The sequence below is a fragment of the Cetorhinus maximus genome, chromosome 12, assembly GCF_964194155.1.
Source record: "Cetorhinus maximus chromosome 12, sCetMax3.hap1.1, whole genome shotgun sequence".
NCBI classification, from domain to species: Eukaryota; Metazoa; Chordata; class Chondrichthyes; order Lamniformes; family Cetorhinidae; genus Cetorhinus; species Cetorhinus maximus.
In genome coordinates, this window is record NC_135890.1 from 112,553,772 (window position 1) to 112,574,043 (window position 20,272).

The window sequence follows — 20,272 nt, forward strand, 5'->3', positions numbered from 1 at the left end:
GGAAGACCAACAAGAGATCTCAGAGAGAGGATAACTCCCAATAAAGTGCTGAGGGCAACAAGGGACCCTAGAGAAAGGGCAACAAAGGACCCCAGAGAGAGGAAGGGAAGCAACAGATTCCAGAGGAAGGGAAGCAAAAGACTCCAGAGTGACAGAGCCAAAAGACCTCAGAGTGAAGGTGACAGATGGCAGTGCAGAGTGAGCGGATTACTATGAATGAAGGAAAGCTATCTGAGGTAACTCAAAAGAAGCAAAACATGCAAAAAGTAAATGAAGCTGTTCTACAGGAAAATGTTTGTATCAGATCTGAACTGGAAGACTTGAAGTGCAAGATTCAAGCTGAGCATATACCTCTGAAAACGCATGATAAACTGAAGTTTTCGATGAACCAAACTGTTTGTGATCTGAACAAACAAATTTTAGAGACAACATAAAGGTACCAGGAAGAAATAATGACCCTCAGTTCCATAGTTGGCAAATCAAAGCAGGAGTTGGGAAAGATCAACCAGGTGTACAGCCAGGCAAAACAACAGGCAGAAAATGCATGCAAAGAGGTTACGACCCTGAAGGACTCCTTGAAGAATCAATATGTAGCCTTGGAAAAACATGAGGAACTATAGAGGATGATGAATATTACTTCAGAAAAAACTGCATTGGAACTATCAGTAGCAACAAAATGACGCACTGAAGCCCAAAGCGAGTTGGTAAAAGGCCGACGAGGAACTGAACAGCTGAAAGAACAACTGACTGTCCTTCAAGATCAAATGCGAAAAGAATGCGTAACCATTCAGCAACACGAAGAAATGAAGTCTGCCTTGAACAACAGAAGAAACTCAAGGAGACTCTGTTGAATTACAGGAAAGCTCAAGATGAAGCAAGTGAACTTTGCAAAGTAAAGGAAAACCTGTTGAAAGACCTTCACATGCTACAAGATTCCCTCGGGTTAATGTTAATTCTTCTGGAAAATTACGAAGAGAAGCAAAATGAATTTACTCTGAAAAGCTGATGAACCGGTTGTCAGAGCAGACTGAGCAATGTTCATTATTCCAGCAGGAAGCTGAAAGCTACAGTAAACAGACTGATGAGCTGAAGAAGCAGCTGAATGGAAAACAGGAGGCATTGAAAGGAAAAGCCATAGAACTTTCCAAATTGTGAGTGGATAATGAAGCCATGCATAACACAATTACAGAACCGAGACAAGTTAAGACTTCACCGGAGACAGACCTGGCCGCCAACAGTGCAACCAGAATGAAAGACAAGGACAAAGTTTTACTGCAGGCAGTGTAAGAAATGGCAGAAATAAGATTGGAAAATATAAATCTGACACTGAAGTGCAAGGAACTAGACAAAGAACACTGGATGTCTTTGATGAATTGAGAGCCATTGAGCTGGATGAAAAGATTCGTAAGTTTGCAAAACACTTTGAAAATAAAACAACAAATGAACGTTTAGTTGAAACTATGAAACAAGTGGAAACAAAGGTTCCATTTGTAAAGCGTATATGCCCAGCAAGAACATGGCAGACACCACGGAAAAAGAAAATTCGAGTCCACTCTCGAAATGAACAGAGTGTACATTCCCTTCAGAAGAAGCAGAACAAACCCGCTGTGTCCAAAAAAAGCAGGTTGGTTGTTAATAAAGAGAAACGCAACTTGAAGGATTGCAAAAAGCAAATCAAATGGAGATATCAACTACCAGAAACAGAGAATACTACTACCATTCCTCCAAACATGACAGACCAAGATGTGGAAAAACTGTCAAACCTTAAGACGATCTGAATTATAAAGTCAGAGACTTGAGGTGGGGGAGAAGGGATAGCAAGCAAAGATTGTATTGTAATACTTGTTGGAAGGGAGGAAAGTTTTCTTTGGGGAAGAAAGGGGGATGTTGTGGTGCCTGCATGCCATAGTAATGTAAAGGTGCTTGGCAGAGCAAGGGTTAACATGGAACTGGAGAATAGCATTGCCCACGGTATGATGTATGAAGTCACATGGTAATAGACTGGGAGAACAGTCCAGAGAGAACACTCTAGAAGCAGCCTACCTACATAATGAGCAGCACCATGCATGACAGTTATATGGGATCTGTAAATAATTAAATACGACCATGAAGGTTTCATATTTAAACATACAAAACCCTCCTCATCATTGAGACATCTAAAGAACCCATATTACAACAGACAATACAACTTCAGCATTTCTCTGCTGATCTGCACATGCCTGACATCATGAAGTTGTGTTCAGTTTCAAAGGTGTAATGATGGCCAACAGTGACAGTTTGCTGTCAAAATCCACCCCATTCTTTCTGCACTACCAGGTATGATGGTGCCATTGAGAATTCTGAAAATGGATGCTAACACAAATAGGGGTAAACAAGATGGTAATTATTTTTACTACACAAATACGAGGAGGGGTTTGGGTTTAATAACATCTCCTGTGGACAAGAGCAGCTTTACTTTCCTGGCTTTCCAACCTCATAGTGATAGGTCTGTCTACTTAGGGTGTGAGCCCAGAAATCAAAGTTAATTGGCCTTAAGCAAGCCTAGCGGTTAGAAGGGACATTCTTCCGACAGTGTATCAGTTGAAATGTGAAACAAACTCTTGACAAAGCTCTCGAGTCTGAGATGAACAAACTCTTTATTAAAGTGTTGCAGAGTATCAGATACCGTTCGGTAGGCCTTAAGAAAATCTTCATAGTCTTAGGTAGGTTAACTGTATGTATTTCTAACCACACAAACAACGTACATATATACAGTAAAGGGTTCAACCTAGGAACTGTCTCCATGCTTGCTTGTGCACATGGCTCTGTCCAACACTAGGCTGACTCCTAGGTGCAGCTCATGTGTTCTCTTACATCACTGTGTGGGCAGTACTGTACTAAGTCCCAGGTTAACCCTATATGTGCCAGACCCTCATACTACATAAGGAACCAAATTCCTGGTTGAGAATAGGTTTTGAGGTTCACAGAGTATTGACTGAAATCATCAAATCTCAATGAGACCTGATCATTTCCAGATTGGTACCTTTTTGGGAACAGATCCTTGTGGAGAGGAGGTGGCCAAGGTTGAATAGTGGAGATTTTCAAATGGAGCAATATGCTGGTGTTTCACTCTCCGGCCTTTGGATATCAATGAGCATTTATGTAGAGATGTCCTTCAGGATATTAAATGTGTGAGGCAGAATCCATTGTGAATGGTCTACCGAATGAACAGTCTCAATGCTCTGTTCTGTGTATTTGTGCAAGTGTTTCTCTTTCTGAAACTTTGTCCAGATGGTTCAACTGAGATGGGAATCTCACCTCATTGGAGGTGGGGGATACATTCGTGCATCCTGGGACTTTGCAGCAGAATATTGTTGGTGCACTGATGCGCCATTTAAAAACCTGAAATGTCATAAAAGAAATTCTCGCTGTTAAAATCTAATTGTCGCCTTGCCCAGTTGTTACTCAAAAGAATGGTTTCTCTTTTCCCTTCAACAGCTGGAGGAAAGCAAGACTCGTTGTACGGAGACGGAGAAGGTTTACAAATCCGCGATGCTGGAGCTGGAAAACCTTCATGTCCATTTGGAAGATATTCAGAGAAACAAGAACACGGTAAGAATATCAACTCTGCATTTCAACCTCCAGTTCAATGTCCGGTTCCACAGACCCACCAGCAGATGATCCTGCTCTCTGTCGAATTGCTGCTTAAATAACTTCGAAGCTTTTCCTTTCCTTAGCTCTCATGAACATTAAAGAACCACAGCATGGTGTTTCTCACAAAGTAATTATCACAAGTGAATTGTAAGCTGTAATACCCAAGGCTTCTGTCGTATGATTGGCATACTTGCATTTATTAACTGGGTAGAATGCCCAATGCTGTAGGATTATAGAGTTAGCGCTCAAATAACCTCATCTTAAAACAGACATTGCCATTCTGTGCACTGTGGGAAGTGAAAAAAAAATCAAAGCAGAGCTTAATTCCCTATGTGAGTTAAACCAGCCTCATTAACTTTGGCTTTGGTGAATTGAAAGCCCCTTCAGTAGCACTTGACAATCTCTTCCTGTCTTTTTGATCCTTATCCCTCCCAATACTTAAGGAAGTCAAAGGATTTTCATTCCTGGGAAAAAAAAGATAAGAATATCTGAAATCGTCCGCTCGACACTATTTTGCTTTGTTTTTCTTTTTGCTTCTATTTTGCATTTGTGTGATATGGTTTCACCTAAGCTTGTCTGTGCGCCGTACAATATTAAAGCTGGCACATTAAATGCATGCACCTCGGCCTATCCCTTTAAGCTTCTCATCACGACATCAAAAGGAATTATCCTTTATCATTTAATAAAAAAACTTATTGTGTCCTCTGCAAACAAATTTTTTGGTGGTTTAGCACGGCTTGCATGGTCTCTTTGGTGACCATAGTTTATGATAGAATAACGCGGTACAGAAAGATTGTGTTTGTGCCCCTAGTTTAACTCACAATATGGGGGCTATTTGACCTGTTTTTTCTCTTTGGTGATAGTTTTCTCAGTGTATTTTTTTCCCCCAACACATGTCAATCCCTTCAGTTCATCTTGGCATTCAATCTGCTTAACAATTTCCATTAATGTCCTCCTTTGGCATCTTTCTGTCCACTGCCCGCCTTTCAAAACAGCTAAGAGAATTCCTCCCCTCTGCACATTAATGCTTCAATGTCTACTGCCGCTTGCAGCTTTCCTCTGTATAAAACTTGTGCTCTCCAGTTTGGGTCAGGTACTTTTTCCATTAGTTCCTGGATTGAGGAGTAAATGGCCTTTTGCCTGGTGCTGGGCCTTATTACTGCCTGTTAGTGGTGCATTCGCATTACTCCCATTGGTTTGAAAAAACATTATTTCATTTGTACCGCAAAAATGTTGAACTATTAGACGAATCCATGTGGACAGCAAACATGACAGGCCACAAGGGGCCCAGGGCAATCGGAGCTGCTGTACGATATTAATGCTGCAACAAGCCCCGGCAGCTTTGGTACTAAATTCTGGGAAGCAGCACATTTTCACAACTGAACCCCGCTTTATCTCAGGAGATAAATTACAGCTCAATTGCACCTCTTAAACCCTTTTACCCGGTTGCTCACTGAACCGTGCAGTGGAATATGTAAAACCCAGTCCTCGGTAAGGAAATGGTGAACAGCTGTTCATATGTTTCCTTTTGAAAATTGTTGTAATTTTGTTTTGAAATCTTGCCCTTCTTTGGTTTCGATGTGCCTCCAATCATACTGTTAGGAGTAATGGCTACATTATTGTGTTGTTGGGATGGAGTAGTTTTAATGATTCCTGAAGACTGCTAGGTATAAACACTAACCTTTATTTTAACATAATTGCCGAATGTGGAGAACACTCTCCTAGAGGTTTCTGATCATGCTTGCTTCCCTTTTACTTTCACTTCTAAGGCATCACAAGAGTACTACATTAACTCTTTATGAAACTTAGGCCGGAATTTTCTGGTCCCGTTGGCGTTGGGCGTCATGGCAGGCATTGAGGGGGGGGGTAGATGTGGCGAGAAGGCCAAAAGCCGGTTTCACGCCAATGTGAAAGCAGAGCAGGATTATCCGATGGCGTCCGCCATGGTGGAACCTGCTGGAGGCCGGCGTGAACCCAATTTCCATCCCGCTAATGAGATGCAAAATTAGGCCCGACCAGAATCATCCCCCCCCTCCACGCCAGATTTCCCGTTGCGTTGGCGGGAAAAAAACACCAGCACAGAACATGTCTGGACAAGTGTGGTGCAGAGGTCAGGGCTTATTGTTAGGGCCTTGCTCAGATCACAGGCAACTGAGGAGCAGAAGATGCTGGAGCCCTACAGCTATCGGACCCTGGATGGCCCGAACTGGACCCTGGAACACATGCATCACATGCTGTGTGGATTCTCATGGACATAGCTCTTCTCAAGGCAGCTCACGGAAGGTGGGAGGTCTCCGTTGATGTCTTGGGTCTGCTTTGGAACATTACGGTCTTGGCCATGGGCTGCTACGGATCATCGGCAAGCGGGGGGGGAGAGGAAGATCCAGCTGTGAGTGGGAGAAGGAGGTGTACTGGTGGGGGATGGGAGAGGAAGGTCCAGGTTTGACTGGGAGAGGAAGGTGTACCGAGGTGGGTGAGGTTGGGAGGCAGAGTGCATGAAGGTGTTGGCAGGGTGAGGTTGAGGGGGTGCGGTGAAGGTGTCGGGGTGGGGGGTGAGGTTGGGGGGGACAATGGTATCAGTGTGGGTGAGGTTGGAAATGGGGAGTACGGGGGAGGGGGGTGTAACGGGGGAGAATGCAGCAACTGGAGAGGTAGGTGTAAGGCGAGAGGAAAGTGTAAGGGAAGGAGTTAAGAGGGGGAAGGAGTTCAGAGGAGGAAAGGAGTCCAGGGGGAGGAAGGAGTCCGGAGAGAGGGAGGAGTCAGGGGAGAAGGATGGAGTCCGGGGATTGGAGGGAGTAAGGGTGGAGGAGGGAGTAAGGGTGGGGAGCACGGCCCAGGTAAATGTGCAAGGGTGGGGTCTGTGGAGTCAATGACTGCCTCTTGGGGAGTGAACTGAGGGTGGGCCATGAAGAATGGAATGGTGAGAATCAGAGGGGGGCAGAGGGAGCCGGAAGGGTGGAAGGGTGAGGGTGCGATGGTAACGGTAGAAGGGATGGCCAGGGTGGTTGGTGGGGACTCGGGGACAGACACAGACCCCAGGGGTGGGAAGGAGGAGGTCGGGGAGGCCAATGTGGATAGGGGTGGGATTCTCAGGAAGGTGAGGAACGTGCACGTTCAGCTGGACATCCTGAAAAGGAAAGGGTTTGGGTTTGTAGGTGACGGTGGGAGGTGGAAGGTGATGCCAGGAGGGTCAACAGTGATGGGGAAAAGGACATGGGTGACTGGGGTAGGGGAAAGGACAGGGGAGCTTATGATAAACCTGACAACTACCATTTAACAGAAATGGAAAGTGGGCGGAACCTCGTGTTGGACGGGCACAGGTGCTGCATGGGAGTGTGACCAGGGGGTGGGCGGAGATACAGGTCGGCTCAGATGGACAACGGAAAGAGAACCCCAGCAGGCAGCACTGAAAATGCTCGGGACAGTGAGATGGGTGTGATGGATGAAGGCTCCGCGTGCGTGGGAGAGAGCTTGGCGAGGCTCTGAAAGGCCCTGCCACACACATACTTCTCCCTCCGGAATCACTCGTGATCCGACTGTGTGCAGCTGAACTGCGAGTCGGGGGGAATGCAGGGGGAGGACTGGGGAAGCCTGTCAATGAAGCTGAAAGACACCATTACATATTATACAGTGAAAGTGAATACATTTTCAGATTATAAAGTGACAAAATATGTTCACCCATGCAACCACTTGTGATCAGAATTTCTTAACTTTTCTAGCCCTATCACTTCATCTAGGTGCTGCCCTGACATCCGCAGCAGGGGTGGAGACAGCCGGTGCTTTGGTTGGCCCTGTTGTCTCTGATGACTTTGGCGTGTGTCTTCTGGGGAGCCAAGGCCTTGAAGGCCCCGCCTTGCTTTGGCTGTCCTCCTGTGGGCCAGCGGCTCCCTCTGCAATGACTGTGGACGAGGTTGAGAGTTGTCACAGGCAAAGGGGACTCGGAGGGAGAGGATAGCCTCTGAGATTCCTGAGTGGATGACCCAGGGGTGTCCAGCTGCTGCTCCTCCTCCCTTCGGGTGCCGGAGGGCCCCGGCCTGGCTCCTTGAGGGGGAGGAGCACCTGGAGGGACGTTTAGGTGCCCTGTTTCCCTCTCGCGTTGCCACTGCAGGAACTCACCTATGGTGACCATGATGGAGTGCAGGTCTGCACACATCTCCACATTCTGCTGGAACAGGGTCTCCATGGTGTCCACCATCCTTCCAACGGAGACCTCCATACATGAAAATATGGGCACCGCTTCATCAGAGAGCAGGTGGACACACTCCTCCGACTTGCATGCCACTCCATTGAGGACTCCCAACAGCTCTGTATGATGTTCACCCACGTCCTGCTGACTCTCCATGATGAGTTGGAAGGCCAAATCCAGAGGCTCGTCATCTGACTTGTCCTCACAGATGCCTCTTCCCCATCAGTCCTTCCAGTGCCGGGGAGCTCAGCTGAACCTGCCTCCTCCTGCTGTGGATATGTATGCGGTGACCACCAGATTGTGAACCCGAGCCTGCTCTCGATCTAGGTCCCACCAAGGTGTGTATCTCTGCCCTGGTGCAGGGTGTGGGTAAGCACTGTGACAAGTCTTCCAGGCTGCTAATTTCCAGTTCTTCAATGAAGGATGTGCCCTCTTGGCTGGAGGTGAGGACCTGGATGGAGCTGAGGGACTGGCTGGCTGAGGGTGTCTGTCACTTAGCAGAGCTCCCTGTGATTCTACAAAGTAGAGATAATTGGTGCATGTCAGCAGAGTCAAAAGTAGGAGAGCACTCACAGTAACGTTGAGAGAGAGATGATGCGGTGCAGGATCCTCACGAGAGTGTTCACCGCTAACCTCACTGTCACTGCAGACAGGGTCCGCGTCCTCACTAGTCAGCGCGATGACACGCTGCTCAAAGCGAGTGTGGGGCCTAATGTGGGCCACTCCACCCCTGGCCTGGGATTTCTCCCTGTTCTTGTGAGCTAGATCCTCCGGCACAAATACAGATGGAGAGAGTGTGTGCAGGACACAGGGCACTGTGTGGAATGTTTGTGTGGTGAGCGGAGCCATGGACAGGAATGAGGATGTGAGCTCCAGAGGATATGAGCCTGATGGAGATGTGAGGGTGTGGGTGAGAGTTAGTGGTGTTGTCCCTTGAGGTGTGAGATCCCTGTGGGTGTGTGATGGGTTTGTGAGTGTGTGAGTTGAGAGTGATGAGGTGGTTGACTTACCCTGGCGGAGTGGATGAGAGCATTCATCCTCTTCCTGCACTGGATGGCTGACCTCCTCTGTGCTCCGGTGGTGCTGACCGCTGCTGCCACCGTCCCCCAGGCCGGATTGGTGACTCTGGTGGGCCACCTGCAGCCAGAGCCAGGTAAAGGACCTTCCACTGCATCCAGCAGGTGCCCCAGAGCGGTGTCTTCTTTGCTTTTGGGACCATCTGTTGCCTGGATCGGTCCTGGTTTGAAGACATGAAGTAGGCTGCGATCTGATGCGCTTTAAATATGGCGCCTGGAGTGAGGAAACGTTGAGGTCACAGCATGCTGGGCAAATCTGAGCCTGCCCACTAGTGCTCTGGCGTGTTTCCCGTGAATACATTATTAATGTGGTGGGATGCGCCAGAAAGGGGACGATGGCACAAAAAGCCGCCATCGTGGCCGACGGGTAAAACGTCCTTTTTCCCGCCCGCTACCGCACTTTGTGCAAACCTGAAACGATTCCGCCCTTAGTCTAAAATACTCCATTATACTATACGTCAACTTTCTCCTTTTGCCAGCACTATTAACTAGGGGTGGGAGGTAAACAGCAACAGTAAGGAAGACTCTTATTCTCATGTTTCATTGCTTCAGCTGTGGCTTTGCTAATAAAGCCATCTGGCATTGCACAAAATAACTCAATACACAGCAACACACCAGCCTTAATTATCCTCCCTGGATGAACGAGGCTGAAGATTTCAGGAGGACTGAAAAAGCCAAAGTGATAGCCAGCCACGTGAGGTGGAAAACCGAGGCAGGCAGAGCTATAATGAATGATGTAAAGTACCTCCGTCTCATTGTATACCAAGAAAAAAAACTTGTTGAAGCAATTTTTTAAATTAAGCGACAAATATATCTTGCGTTAACCTGAAGCTGTAGTATAATTCGCTGAAAAGCTGTTGGAGTCAAGGTGAAATGCCTGACGCTGATTTGTAAACACAGTGTGTTTACAGCACTGCTGGAAAATGATAGGCGTGCGATATGCAAGAGGGGTTTTCTGTCCGGCAGCTTGAGCACCTCTAGTCAAGCTTTGGCATTTGGGAACTGGTAAACTGGGTAGCAAGCACTGCACCGAGTTCCCGCTTCCTTATGGACTCTACTTGTTCTGAATGGGAGCCTAATCACATGCGTGCACAGCGTGCTACTGAGGGCCTTTATGTTAGCTTATGTTTGGGGAAAATGCTTGGCCAGCTGCGCTTCTGTCCAATGTAAACAGGCATTAAAGGAAATGTTGGTTAAAGTTCCTATTTAAAGAGAGCCATTTTAAATGTGTTTTCACCCATTTTGAATGCCACTGTGCACATTTTGCATTTGCAGCAAGCGTTTTTGTGCATTTATTTAACAGTTTATTGATGTTTAGCTTATTAATATGATTTTTCCTGTATTTTCTGGATCATGAATGTTTATAAAATAAGGGATGCAGCAAACTCATTGCTAGATGGAAGTGATTATACTGAACATTCCTGCAATTATAGAGGTTTAGATAATTATACTAGTAAAAAGAGGTCATATTTCAAATCTAGCCTCTCTCTACAATTATTATCCAAACGAGCTGATATATACATGGTGTCCACCTTAAGATGACTCTAATACTTCACAACCAACATTTGCAGAGTAGCCGCTTTTGTTTTGTAAGTTGACACGGCAGCTAATTTATAGGAATGTAGGAACATAGGAGCAGGAATAGGCCTTTCGGCCCCTCGAGCCTGCTCTACCATTTAACTAGATCACGGATGATCTTCTACCTCAACGCCATGGATCTGATAGGATTATGTATTGGAAGTGCCGTAAGCAATGAAGTGACTGGCCTGTTAGTCATTTGATGTCGGTTAACTTCAAAGAGGCACCATCTTTGGTAGATACATAAAATGGCAGCCACACATCTGTGTAAACCGGTAGAACATCTCTTTGAGCATCGGTGCCTGCAATTTATTTTTCAGTCATACCATGCTGCCCCAATTTGAACAATTCTGGATCCAGAGTCAGAACTTTGTGCACATTTCAGTTACTGATCCTTGTCCATCAGCAAAATGTTCCACATTGGGTGGAATCCTGTTGAGGCGTCAGGGGTCTCACCTGCTGGCAAGAAAGCCGGAAGGCCCACCAAACCACAAGACAACCAGTGGTGAGGCCTTCCTCTGGAATCAGGGCCACAGGGGCAGAAGTCTCACCTGGCGAGAGCTGCTGGCCAATCAGAAGCTGTCAGCTGTTGCGCTCAGCAGTGCCAAGGAGGAGGCCATGGCTGCTCTGCTGCCAAAAGAGCACACCCCTCCCACCGCCCAGAATCACAGATGGGGGCACATGGGGAGAGGGGTGCAGGGGGCGTTTGGAAGCAAGGGCAGAGTGTTGCTCTCACAGGGCCTCCCTCCATCAGACACTGAGTGCCTTTGATCGAGGGACTCCCCCCAACCAGAGATGGCAAGATGCCCACAGGGTACCAGCTGTCTGTGCAGACTACATGGCGACCGGCCTGCCTGCAGCTAGGTTAATCCCAGCAGCGGCAGGCTGAGCCCATGAGTCCCTTAAGTGGTCCTTAATTGGCCACTTAAGGGCTTCAATTGGTGGTGGAGCAGGAAGGTCAAACATGGGCCTTCTTGCCCAGAACTTAATTCAGGTGGAGGCATGAAGGCGGCATGGTTTGGGTACGCCACTATTTGCCTAAGCACATGCCCTTCTTGCCTTCAAGCTTGGCACTAGCGAGAGCACAAGATTCTACCCATTGTTAGAACATTTAGAAGGGTCAGTCCCAGGCTGCAGAAACTGTTTGCGGATCAGACGCAGAGAGGAATTGTTAGTTGCCCATTTTTCAGATGCTTCCAATCAAACGATGTAGCTAAAATGGCGGAGAGGAAAACATATGGAATCGATGGGTTTGAGGAAAGATCTTGGACGGTCTGCGTATGATATCTGGTACCTGGCACAGCCAGAATGCAGAGGCAGATAAAGGTGAAGAAATATTTTAGAGTTGAGTTAGTCCGTCCTTGACTGAGATTTTTTTTATCTGTTTGATGGTAGGCCGATGAACAGCTGTACCAACTGGAGCATGAAAAGGCTGATCTGTTGAAACGTCTCGACGAAGACCAGGAGGACCTGAATGGACTTATGAAGAAACACAAGGATCTGATTGCTCAGGTAGGCAGACTGCATTGTCTATTTCTGCTGGCAGGCCCTTAACTTGAAAAACACTCATTGTGGTGGACGGTGCCACCCTTGGAGCTTCGGCTCATGTTAATTATCTAAAATCTAGAATGTTGTCCTGGCGTAAAGACATTTTTTTTTTTGAATTTATATTCTCAGTGTCAGTTCAGTTAGCAGTTTTCACAATTCTCTACCTGTGGCACAATTTGAAAATATAAATTCACTACTGGCGAACACTTTGTCCTAAAACTTGCAAAAAGAACACAATGCCTACATACATACGACATACGGACCAGGAGTATAGGCCGTTTGGCCCCTTAAGTCTGCTCCGCTATTCAATAAGATCGTGGTTGATCTGATTGTGGCCTCAACTCCACATTCTGCCTACCTCCGATAACCTTTGACTCCCTTGTTAGTCAAGAACCTATCTACCTCTGCCTTGAAAATATTCAATGACCCCGCCTCCATCGCTCTCCGGGGAAGAGAGTTTCAAAGATTCATGACCCTCTGAGAGAAAAAAAATTCTTTCATCCCAATCTTAAGTGGGAGACCCCTTATTCATAAAACTGTGTCCTCTAGTTCTAGTCTCTCCAACAAGGGGAAACATCCTTTCAGCATCCACCCTGTCACGTCCCCTCAGGATCTCCTATGTTTCTGTAGGATGGTCTCTCAATCTTCTAAACTCCAATGGATACAGGCCCAGCCTGTCCAACCTTTGCTCATAAAATAGTACACCCCCCCCCCCACCCCCACCCCCACCCCCACCACACCCCAGGTATCAGTTGAGTGAATGTTTTCTGAACTGCTTCTAATGCATTTATGTCCTTTCTTAAATAAGGAGACCAAAACTATACAAATAGGATTTGCCATTTTTGATTTGATGTACAGTAACAATGGGCCTTAACTTATGAGCTCCAGAGCATCCTACTGAGGGTGGGGGGGGTGGGGGCGTTGAAGAGTCACCATGGGGATGGGGGCAGTCCTGTGGAGGTGATAGTCGGGGGTGGTGGAGGGAGACCCCCGGGGTATCGGGGGTTGGGGGGGTCCCATGAGGAGGTGGGGGAGTCTGGTGGGGGGAGTCCTGTGTGGGGTCTGTGTGGGTCTGTTTAAAAGCAATTGCCCGGAAGTGCAAACTTCCCCTGGACGATTGCCCTGCACTGGGAACCATCCGAAATATGTGATTTAATCACAAACTTCGATGGTTCTAACTGGGTTACACTAATAGTTACTCAGAAAAAGTTAGAAGAATGAAAACACCTTCTAATTTCTGGGTAGCTTTTAAACAGACCCACACAGACCCCGCACAGGACTCCCCCCACCGGACTCCCCCACCTCCTCATGGGACTCCCCCATCCCCCGATACCCCAGGGGTCTCCCTCCTCCACCACCCCCGACTATCACTTCCACAGGACTCCCCCCATCCCCATGGTGACTCCTCAACGCCCCGACCAGGCCCGACTATCACCCCCATTCCCCCAGGACCTGACCCAATGCTCACTACTTACCCCTGCCCCCAAGGCCCGACCCGACCTGACCCGACCTGACTGTCCCACCCCCACCACCCCACCAAGGCCCGACCCGACAACCCAACCTGAGCACCCCCAGTGCCCGACCCCACCCAACCTGATGACCACAACCACTCCCTGAGGTCCAACACACCCTATCTGAGGCCCGACCCGGCCCCAACCAAGACCCGACACCCGCTCCCTCCCACCGAGGTCCCATTTCCCCCCACACGCCACCCAAGGCCCGACAACCTCCTCGGACTCCCACCCCCACAGCCCCCGAGGCCTGATATCCCCCACTAGCCCCCACTCAAGGCCTGACATCCGCCCCTTGAGTCCTAACAGCAAACCCCACCCCGGAGTCCTGACCACCCACCACCCCCACTGCCCCCACAAGATCCAACCGCCCACACCCACCGAGGCACAACCCCCAACCCCCGTCTTTGAGGCCCAACAGCCCCGCTAAGGCCCAAACCGCCTCCCCAAGGCCCAATCCCTCAGACCCTCTCCGAGGCTCCACACACCCCTCGATGAGGCTTGACTCCTCCCCTCAAGGCCGCACACCCCCACAAACTCCACGCCCCCGACCCCTGATCCCCACCCCATGAGGCCCGACCATCCCCACTCCGAGGAAGTTCAGGTCCAGTGTGATTTTTATATCCACTGTATTGAACAACAGGGATATTAAAACCCTTTCAGTGTTTCAGAATCAATAACATTCACAAAATCAACTCCACCATTTTGTTTCTCCCTAAATTATTGTAAATTCAGCGGAATTATCTCGCAATGATGAAGTACTTTTCTGTTTATTCTTTCACGGGATGTGGGCATCGTTGCCTTGGCCAGCGTTTTTATTGCCCATCCCTAATTGACCTTGAGAAGGTGGTGGTGAGCTGCCTTCTTGAACCGCTGCAGTCCATGTGGCGTAGGTACACCCACAGTGCTGCTAGGGAGGGAGTTCCAGGATTTTGACCCAGCGATAGTGAAGGAATGGTGACATAGTTCCAAGTTGGGATGGTGTGTGCCTTGGAGGGGAACTTGCAGGTAGTGGTGTTCCCATGCCTTTGCTGCCCTGATCCTTCTAGATGGTAGAGGTCACGGGTTTGGAAGGTGCTGTCGAAGGAGCCTTGGTGCTGCTTATTAATGATAGCGCAAAAATTGTAATCTTTCTGTTTACAGCTTTCACGATCCAGGACTACTTTATTTCTGCATTTCTTCAGAATCTCCCATGTTTAGGGCTCTGACTTGGGGCTGAGGGTAATTGTGAAGGGACAGTGTTTGAGAATGGAAATTGCAGTTGTGGAGTTGGCTGCAGGAGGCTCCTGTTCTGGGTAAACATGCTTGAGCCAAAACATGCTTGAGTGGAAAAGCATCGTCAGAGGTAAAACAGTTGATTAAAGCCACAGGGATTCCTTCAGCAACTCCTCAAAATCCACCATCAGTTTCATGTATGCCTCTCCTGGCTATTTTAAAAAAAATTATTCTTGGGAACTGGACATTGCTGGTTAGGCCAGCATTTATAGCCCAACCTTAGTAGCTGTAGCGATTGTAAGTAAAACCTTTCATACTGTTTTAGGGATCACATGATTGTACTGACGAATCAGCCCTAAGGTGGGTAATCGTAGGGGCGAAGCTTTCTAGTCATGGACCTAGTTCAAGCATGTAGCCTCTTCAGGAGCTCTGTAAATAAAGTTAACTGTTTCTAACAAGAAACCTGATCCGTACACCAAGTTCATTACAATGGACAATGAGGATAAAAAGCTCCGACGCTGCACCTCACCTCCTGAATGTGAGTACATCAACCTTTAAGGAAAGAAAAAAAAGTATGCTCGCCAGTCATGCTGCTCTTTGGCAGAATTGACCCGCATGACTCGTCCGTGGAAGACTGGAGCCAGTACATAGAGCGCCTATGTTTCTACTTTGTGACGAATGAATTAACAGTGGAGGAGAAGCAGAAAGCAATTCTTCTAAGTGTCCGCGGGAGCAGGGCATATGACCTCATCTGTAGCCTGACCGCCCTGAATGCACCCAATTCCAAATCTTTTAACGAGCTGGCAGACCTCGTGAAGACACGTTTTCAACCGAAGCCATTGGTGATTGTGTAAAGATTTAAGTTCAATTCCAGAGTAAGGGCCCCGGGTGAGTCAACCACAAAGTACATCGCAAAGTTAAAACAGTTGACTGAGCACTGCGACTTCGGCAATACTCTCAAGGACAACAGTCTCTACCGCTCGAGAAACAAAAAGGGATACTGGAAGCATCTCACCAGCAATTCAGAAATTAATTTGTTACCGATATGGGGGTAACCATGTACCGGAAACCTGCAGATTTAAAGAGGGAGAATGCCATTACTGTCACAAAGAAGGGCATGTTATAAAGCAATGCAGGGCAAAATCAAGACAGCCAATCAGACAGCAGACCAAGATGATTGAAGTGCACGATATAACAGAACCAGAAGCTGCTGATACTGATATCTATTCCCTACACAATGTCAAAGCAGTAAAAACTGAGCCAGTCACCATCACCCTTCAAGTGAATGGGAAGCCTCAGTCATGGAGGTTGACTTGGGATCGTTGATGACAGTGGTGGGAGAACACACATTTAAATACCTAAGTGAAGGTACCCAGCCACTGAATCTGGAACAAACCATGGCTCAAATGAAGACATACACTGGAGAGTCAATACAGGTAAAAGGCATCACCTCTGTACTTGCATCCTACAGGCAACAGACAGCCCAGCTTCCAGTGATCATTGTAACAGGCGAAGGACCTCGTCTTCTGGGCTGCAATTGGTTAAAAGAAATTCAGCTTAACTGGTCAGAAATATTTCAAGTTAGAACATGAGGGATTCCTGAACTGTTAAAAAAGTGCGACAGGGTATTTCGTGATGAAATGGGAAAAATAAAAGGCCTACAAGCAAAAATATACGAAGATTTGGAGACAACATACCGGTTCTTTAAGATCAGACCTGTGCCTTACGCCCTAAAGGAGAAGGTGGATGCAGAATTGTGTTGCTTAGAGAAGTTAGGAATAATCCAGTCAGTCTAATTTTTGGAATGGGCAGTGCCCATTGTCCCTGTGATGAAACCAGATCAAACTATTCGCATTTGCGGAGATTACAAATTAACTATGAACAAGGCTGCTAAATTAGACAAATAGCAAATCCCAAGGATAGAAGGTTTGTACTCTAATCTTGCAGGAGGAAGTTCCTACACTATACTGGGCATGAGCCATGCATACCAACAGGTAGAGCTGGGTAGCACATCTAGAAGGTATGTAACCATCAACACACACAAGGGCCTGTACCAATATACACGCCCACCCTTTGGTGTATCATCTGCCTGTGTGATTTTCCAAAGAACCTTGGAAAGCCTATTGCAAGGACCTCCCCGGGCAGTGGTATACCTGAATGACGTCCTGATCATAGGGTCAACGGAAGCCGAAAATTTGGTCAGTCTAGAAGAGGTTTTAAGGAGATATTTGGAAGCTGGTGTATGATTGAAGAAAGAGAAGTGTATTTTCCAAGCGACTGAAGTCACTTACTTGGGTCATCGAGTGGATGCCCAAGGCTTGTATCCAGTAGAGGAGACAGACAGGGCAATCAAGGAGGTGCCCTCACCTACCTGTGTCACTGAACTCAAGTCTTTTTTAGGCATGATTATTATTATAGTTGCTTCTTGCCAAATTTGTCGACAGCATTAGCCCCTTTACACTTATTATTGAAGAAGAACCATAGATGGTCATGGAAGACGCAACAAGAAGAAGTCTTCATAAAAGTCAAGAAGCTTTTACACTCATCATGTTTGCTATGACCCATCAAAAGAATTAATATTAACCTGTGAAGCATCTCCCTATGGTGTGGGAGTGGTGTTATCACACAGGATAGAAGATGGTTTCGAAAGACCAATAGGCTATGTCCCCAGAACCCTCTCTACAGCTGAGAAGGGTTACTCATAACTTGAAAAAGGCTTATCCATAATATTTGGAGTAAAGAAATTCCATCAATATCTGCATGGTCGACATTTCACCATTGTGTCAGATCATAAGCCACTTTATTCAGGTTTATCTAGTGAAGATAAAGCAATTCTGCCGATAGCCTCTGCCAGAATTCAATGATGGGCTTTGATTTTGTTGCCATATGAGTGCACCTTTATGCACCATCTGGGTGTGCATATAACAAATGCGGATGCCCTTAGTTGTCTCCCTTTGTCAGATAGCATTACACATGCTCCAGTACCGCAAGAAGTTGTACTTGTGTTGAATTTCCTGGACTCCTCGCTGGTCTGTGCAAATCAGATAAAGAATTGGACAAACAGGGATCCAATTTTATCAAAAGTCCGAGAACTGGGATTGCAAGGATGGTTGAATGCACCAGTCTGTGAAGAGATAAAAGCCTTATATGCCCGTAAAAATGAATTAAGTTGTCAAGATGGTATCTTGTTGTGGGGATCAAGAGTCATCATTCCTCACAAGGAAGAGAACCACTCTTGACGGAGCTTCACAGTGCGCATCCAGGGCACATCGAAGATGAAGATGCTTGCAGGAAGCTACATCTGGTGGCCAAGCATAGACAGTGATATAGGAAAAATGGTGAAACACTGTCACCAGTGTCAGCAACAACAGAAGTTGCCCATTTCAGCTCCACTGCATCCATGGGAGTGGCCTGGTTGACCCTGGGTTAGACTACATACAGGTCCATGTAGGTCCATTTTTAGGGACCATGTTTTTATTGATCATCGACCTACATTCTAAGTGGATGTATGTGTATGAAGTTAGATTACCTACATCGTGTGCAACTATTGAAATGCTGCGTCAATTTTTAGTGTACATGGCCTACCTGTTTTGGATAAAGCTACTGCTTTCACTAGTATGGAATTCCAGAGATTCATGAGCTTAAATGGGATTAAACATATTAAAACAGCACCGTATCATCCCTCAGCCAATAGGTTAGCAGAAAGAGCAGTGTAAACTTTTAAAACTGGAATGAATAAGTTATCTGAAGGAACATTAGAAACATGAATTTCACAATTTCTTTTCAGCTATCACATAGCTCCTCATGCAACTACAGACTCAACACTGTCTGAATTTCTAATGAAATGCTGCCTTCGCACAAGGTTGAGTCTGGTTTTTCCTAACTTAGAGGGGAAGGTAGGGAAGAACCAGAGTAGTCAGAAAATGAACCATGATATTCACAGTATAGCTCAAAAATTTACTGTGGGAGAGACAGTTTTCGTGTGAAATTTTGGAAATGGACCTGGTTGGGTATAATTGTCCCTGAAACAGGACCTTTGTCATACCATGTGGAAGTGGAAAGCCAGATTGTCAGGAAACACGTTGATCATCTAAGAAGTAGAGAGACACCCCAACAATTGGTTACTCCATCAGGAATTGAGGTCGAACCTTTAATCCCTGAGGTGCTAGATCGACAAAGAATAGACATACCTGATGTCTCTATTGAAGTAAATAATTCTGAACTGCCATTGTCTAAGGATATCCCTGATGCCACAGTTCCTGATCAAGTTGATCCAGTGGGAGGTTCTCAAGTCGTAGAGCTACGTTGCTCTAACCAAATTAGAAAACCACCTCAATGACTTAATCTATAATAGAATGAACTGTGTATATTTATATATGTTCTGGATGAAGATATTCTTGTAAATAAGAGATGTAAAATAAATTAAAGGGAAGTAATGTAGTGATTGTAAGTAAAACCTTTCATATTGTTTAGGGATCACATGATTGTACTGACGAATCAGCCCTAAGCGCAGTTAATCTTAGGGGCAGAGCTTTCTCATTGTGGACCTGGTTCAAGCATATAGCTTCTTCAGGAGCTCTGTAAATAAATTTAACTGTTTCTAACAAGGAAGCTGCACCAAGTTTATTACAGTAGCCCTTGAGAAGATGGTGTTGAGCTGCCTTCTTGAACCACTGCACTCTATGGGGTGTAGGTACACCCATAGTGCTGTTAGGGAGGGAGTTCCCTCCCTAGGAGGTTTGTGACCTAGCGATGGTAAAGGAACAGAGATTATACAGCCAAGTCTGGATGGTGCTCGAATTGGAGGGAACCTGGGAGTGGTGGTGTTCTCGTGCTACCGTTGTGCTTCCAGGTAGTAAAGGTCGCAGGCTTTGGAGGTCCTGTTGACCCTCTTTCTTCAATATAGTCTCGGACAATAATAACTTGTTTCTAGATAGTGCTTCTAAAGTAGCAAAAAGTATCCCAGCGTGTTTCACAGAGGAATAAAATAGATGCAGTTTATATATAGATGCTTCCACTTAAAGAGATAAGGTCCTATGTATTGGGGCTAGGAAGAAAGATAGGAGCACCATATATAAAAAGAATTGGCCTTCTAATGATCACCTTTTTTCTAATATAGATATTTGTTTTTGGAATGTGAGTGTCACAGGCAAGGCCAGTATTTCTTGCTCATCCCTAGTAACCCTTGTGAAGGTGGTGATGAACTACCTTCTTTGAACCACTGCAGTCGATATGATGTAGGTACACAGTGACATTAGGAAGCAAGTCCCAGGTTTTTGACATAGTGACAGTGAAAAATGGTGACATATTTCCAAGTCAGGATGGTGTTTGACTTGGAGGGGATCTTCCTTGTGGTGTTGCTCCTATGTGTCTGCTACCCTTGTCCTTCTAGGTGGTAGAAGTTGTGGGTTTGGACGGTGCTGTTGAAGGAGCCTCAGAGTGCTGCTGTAGTGCATCTTGTAGGTGGTACACACTGCTGCCACTGTGTACTGATGGCAAAGGAAATAAACATTTAAGATGGTTGA

General features: G+C 46.5%; 1 protein-coding gene across 1 annotated transcript in view; it reads left to right on the forward strand.

Moving 5' to 3' along the window:
• Positions 1-20,272, forward strand: part of LOC144687882 (unconventional myosin-XVIIIb-like) — a 284,738-nt gene that overhangs the window by 207,312 nt on the left and 57,154 nt on the right. The window contains exons 33-34 of the mRNA XM_078554448.1: positions 3,478-3,591; positions 11,869-11,985. Coding sequence (XP_078410574.1) covers positions 3,478-3,591; positions 11,869-11,985 — 231 coding nt within the window. The remainder of the gene's footprint in view (positions 1-3,477; positions 3,592-11,868; positions 11,986-20,272) is intronic.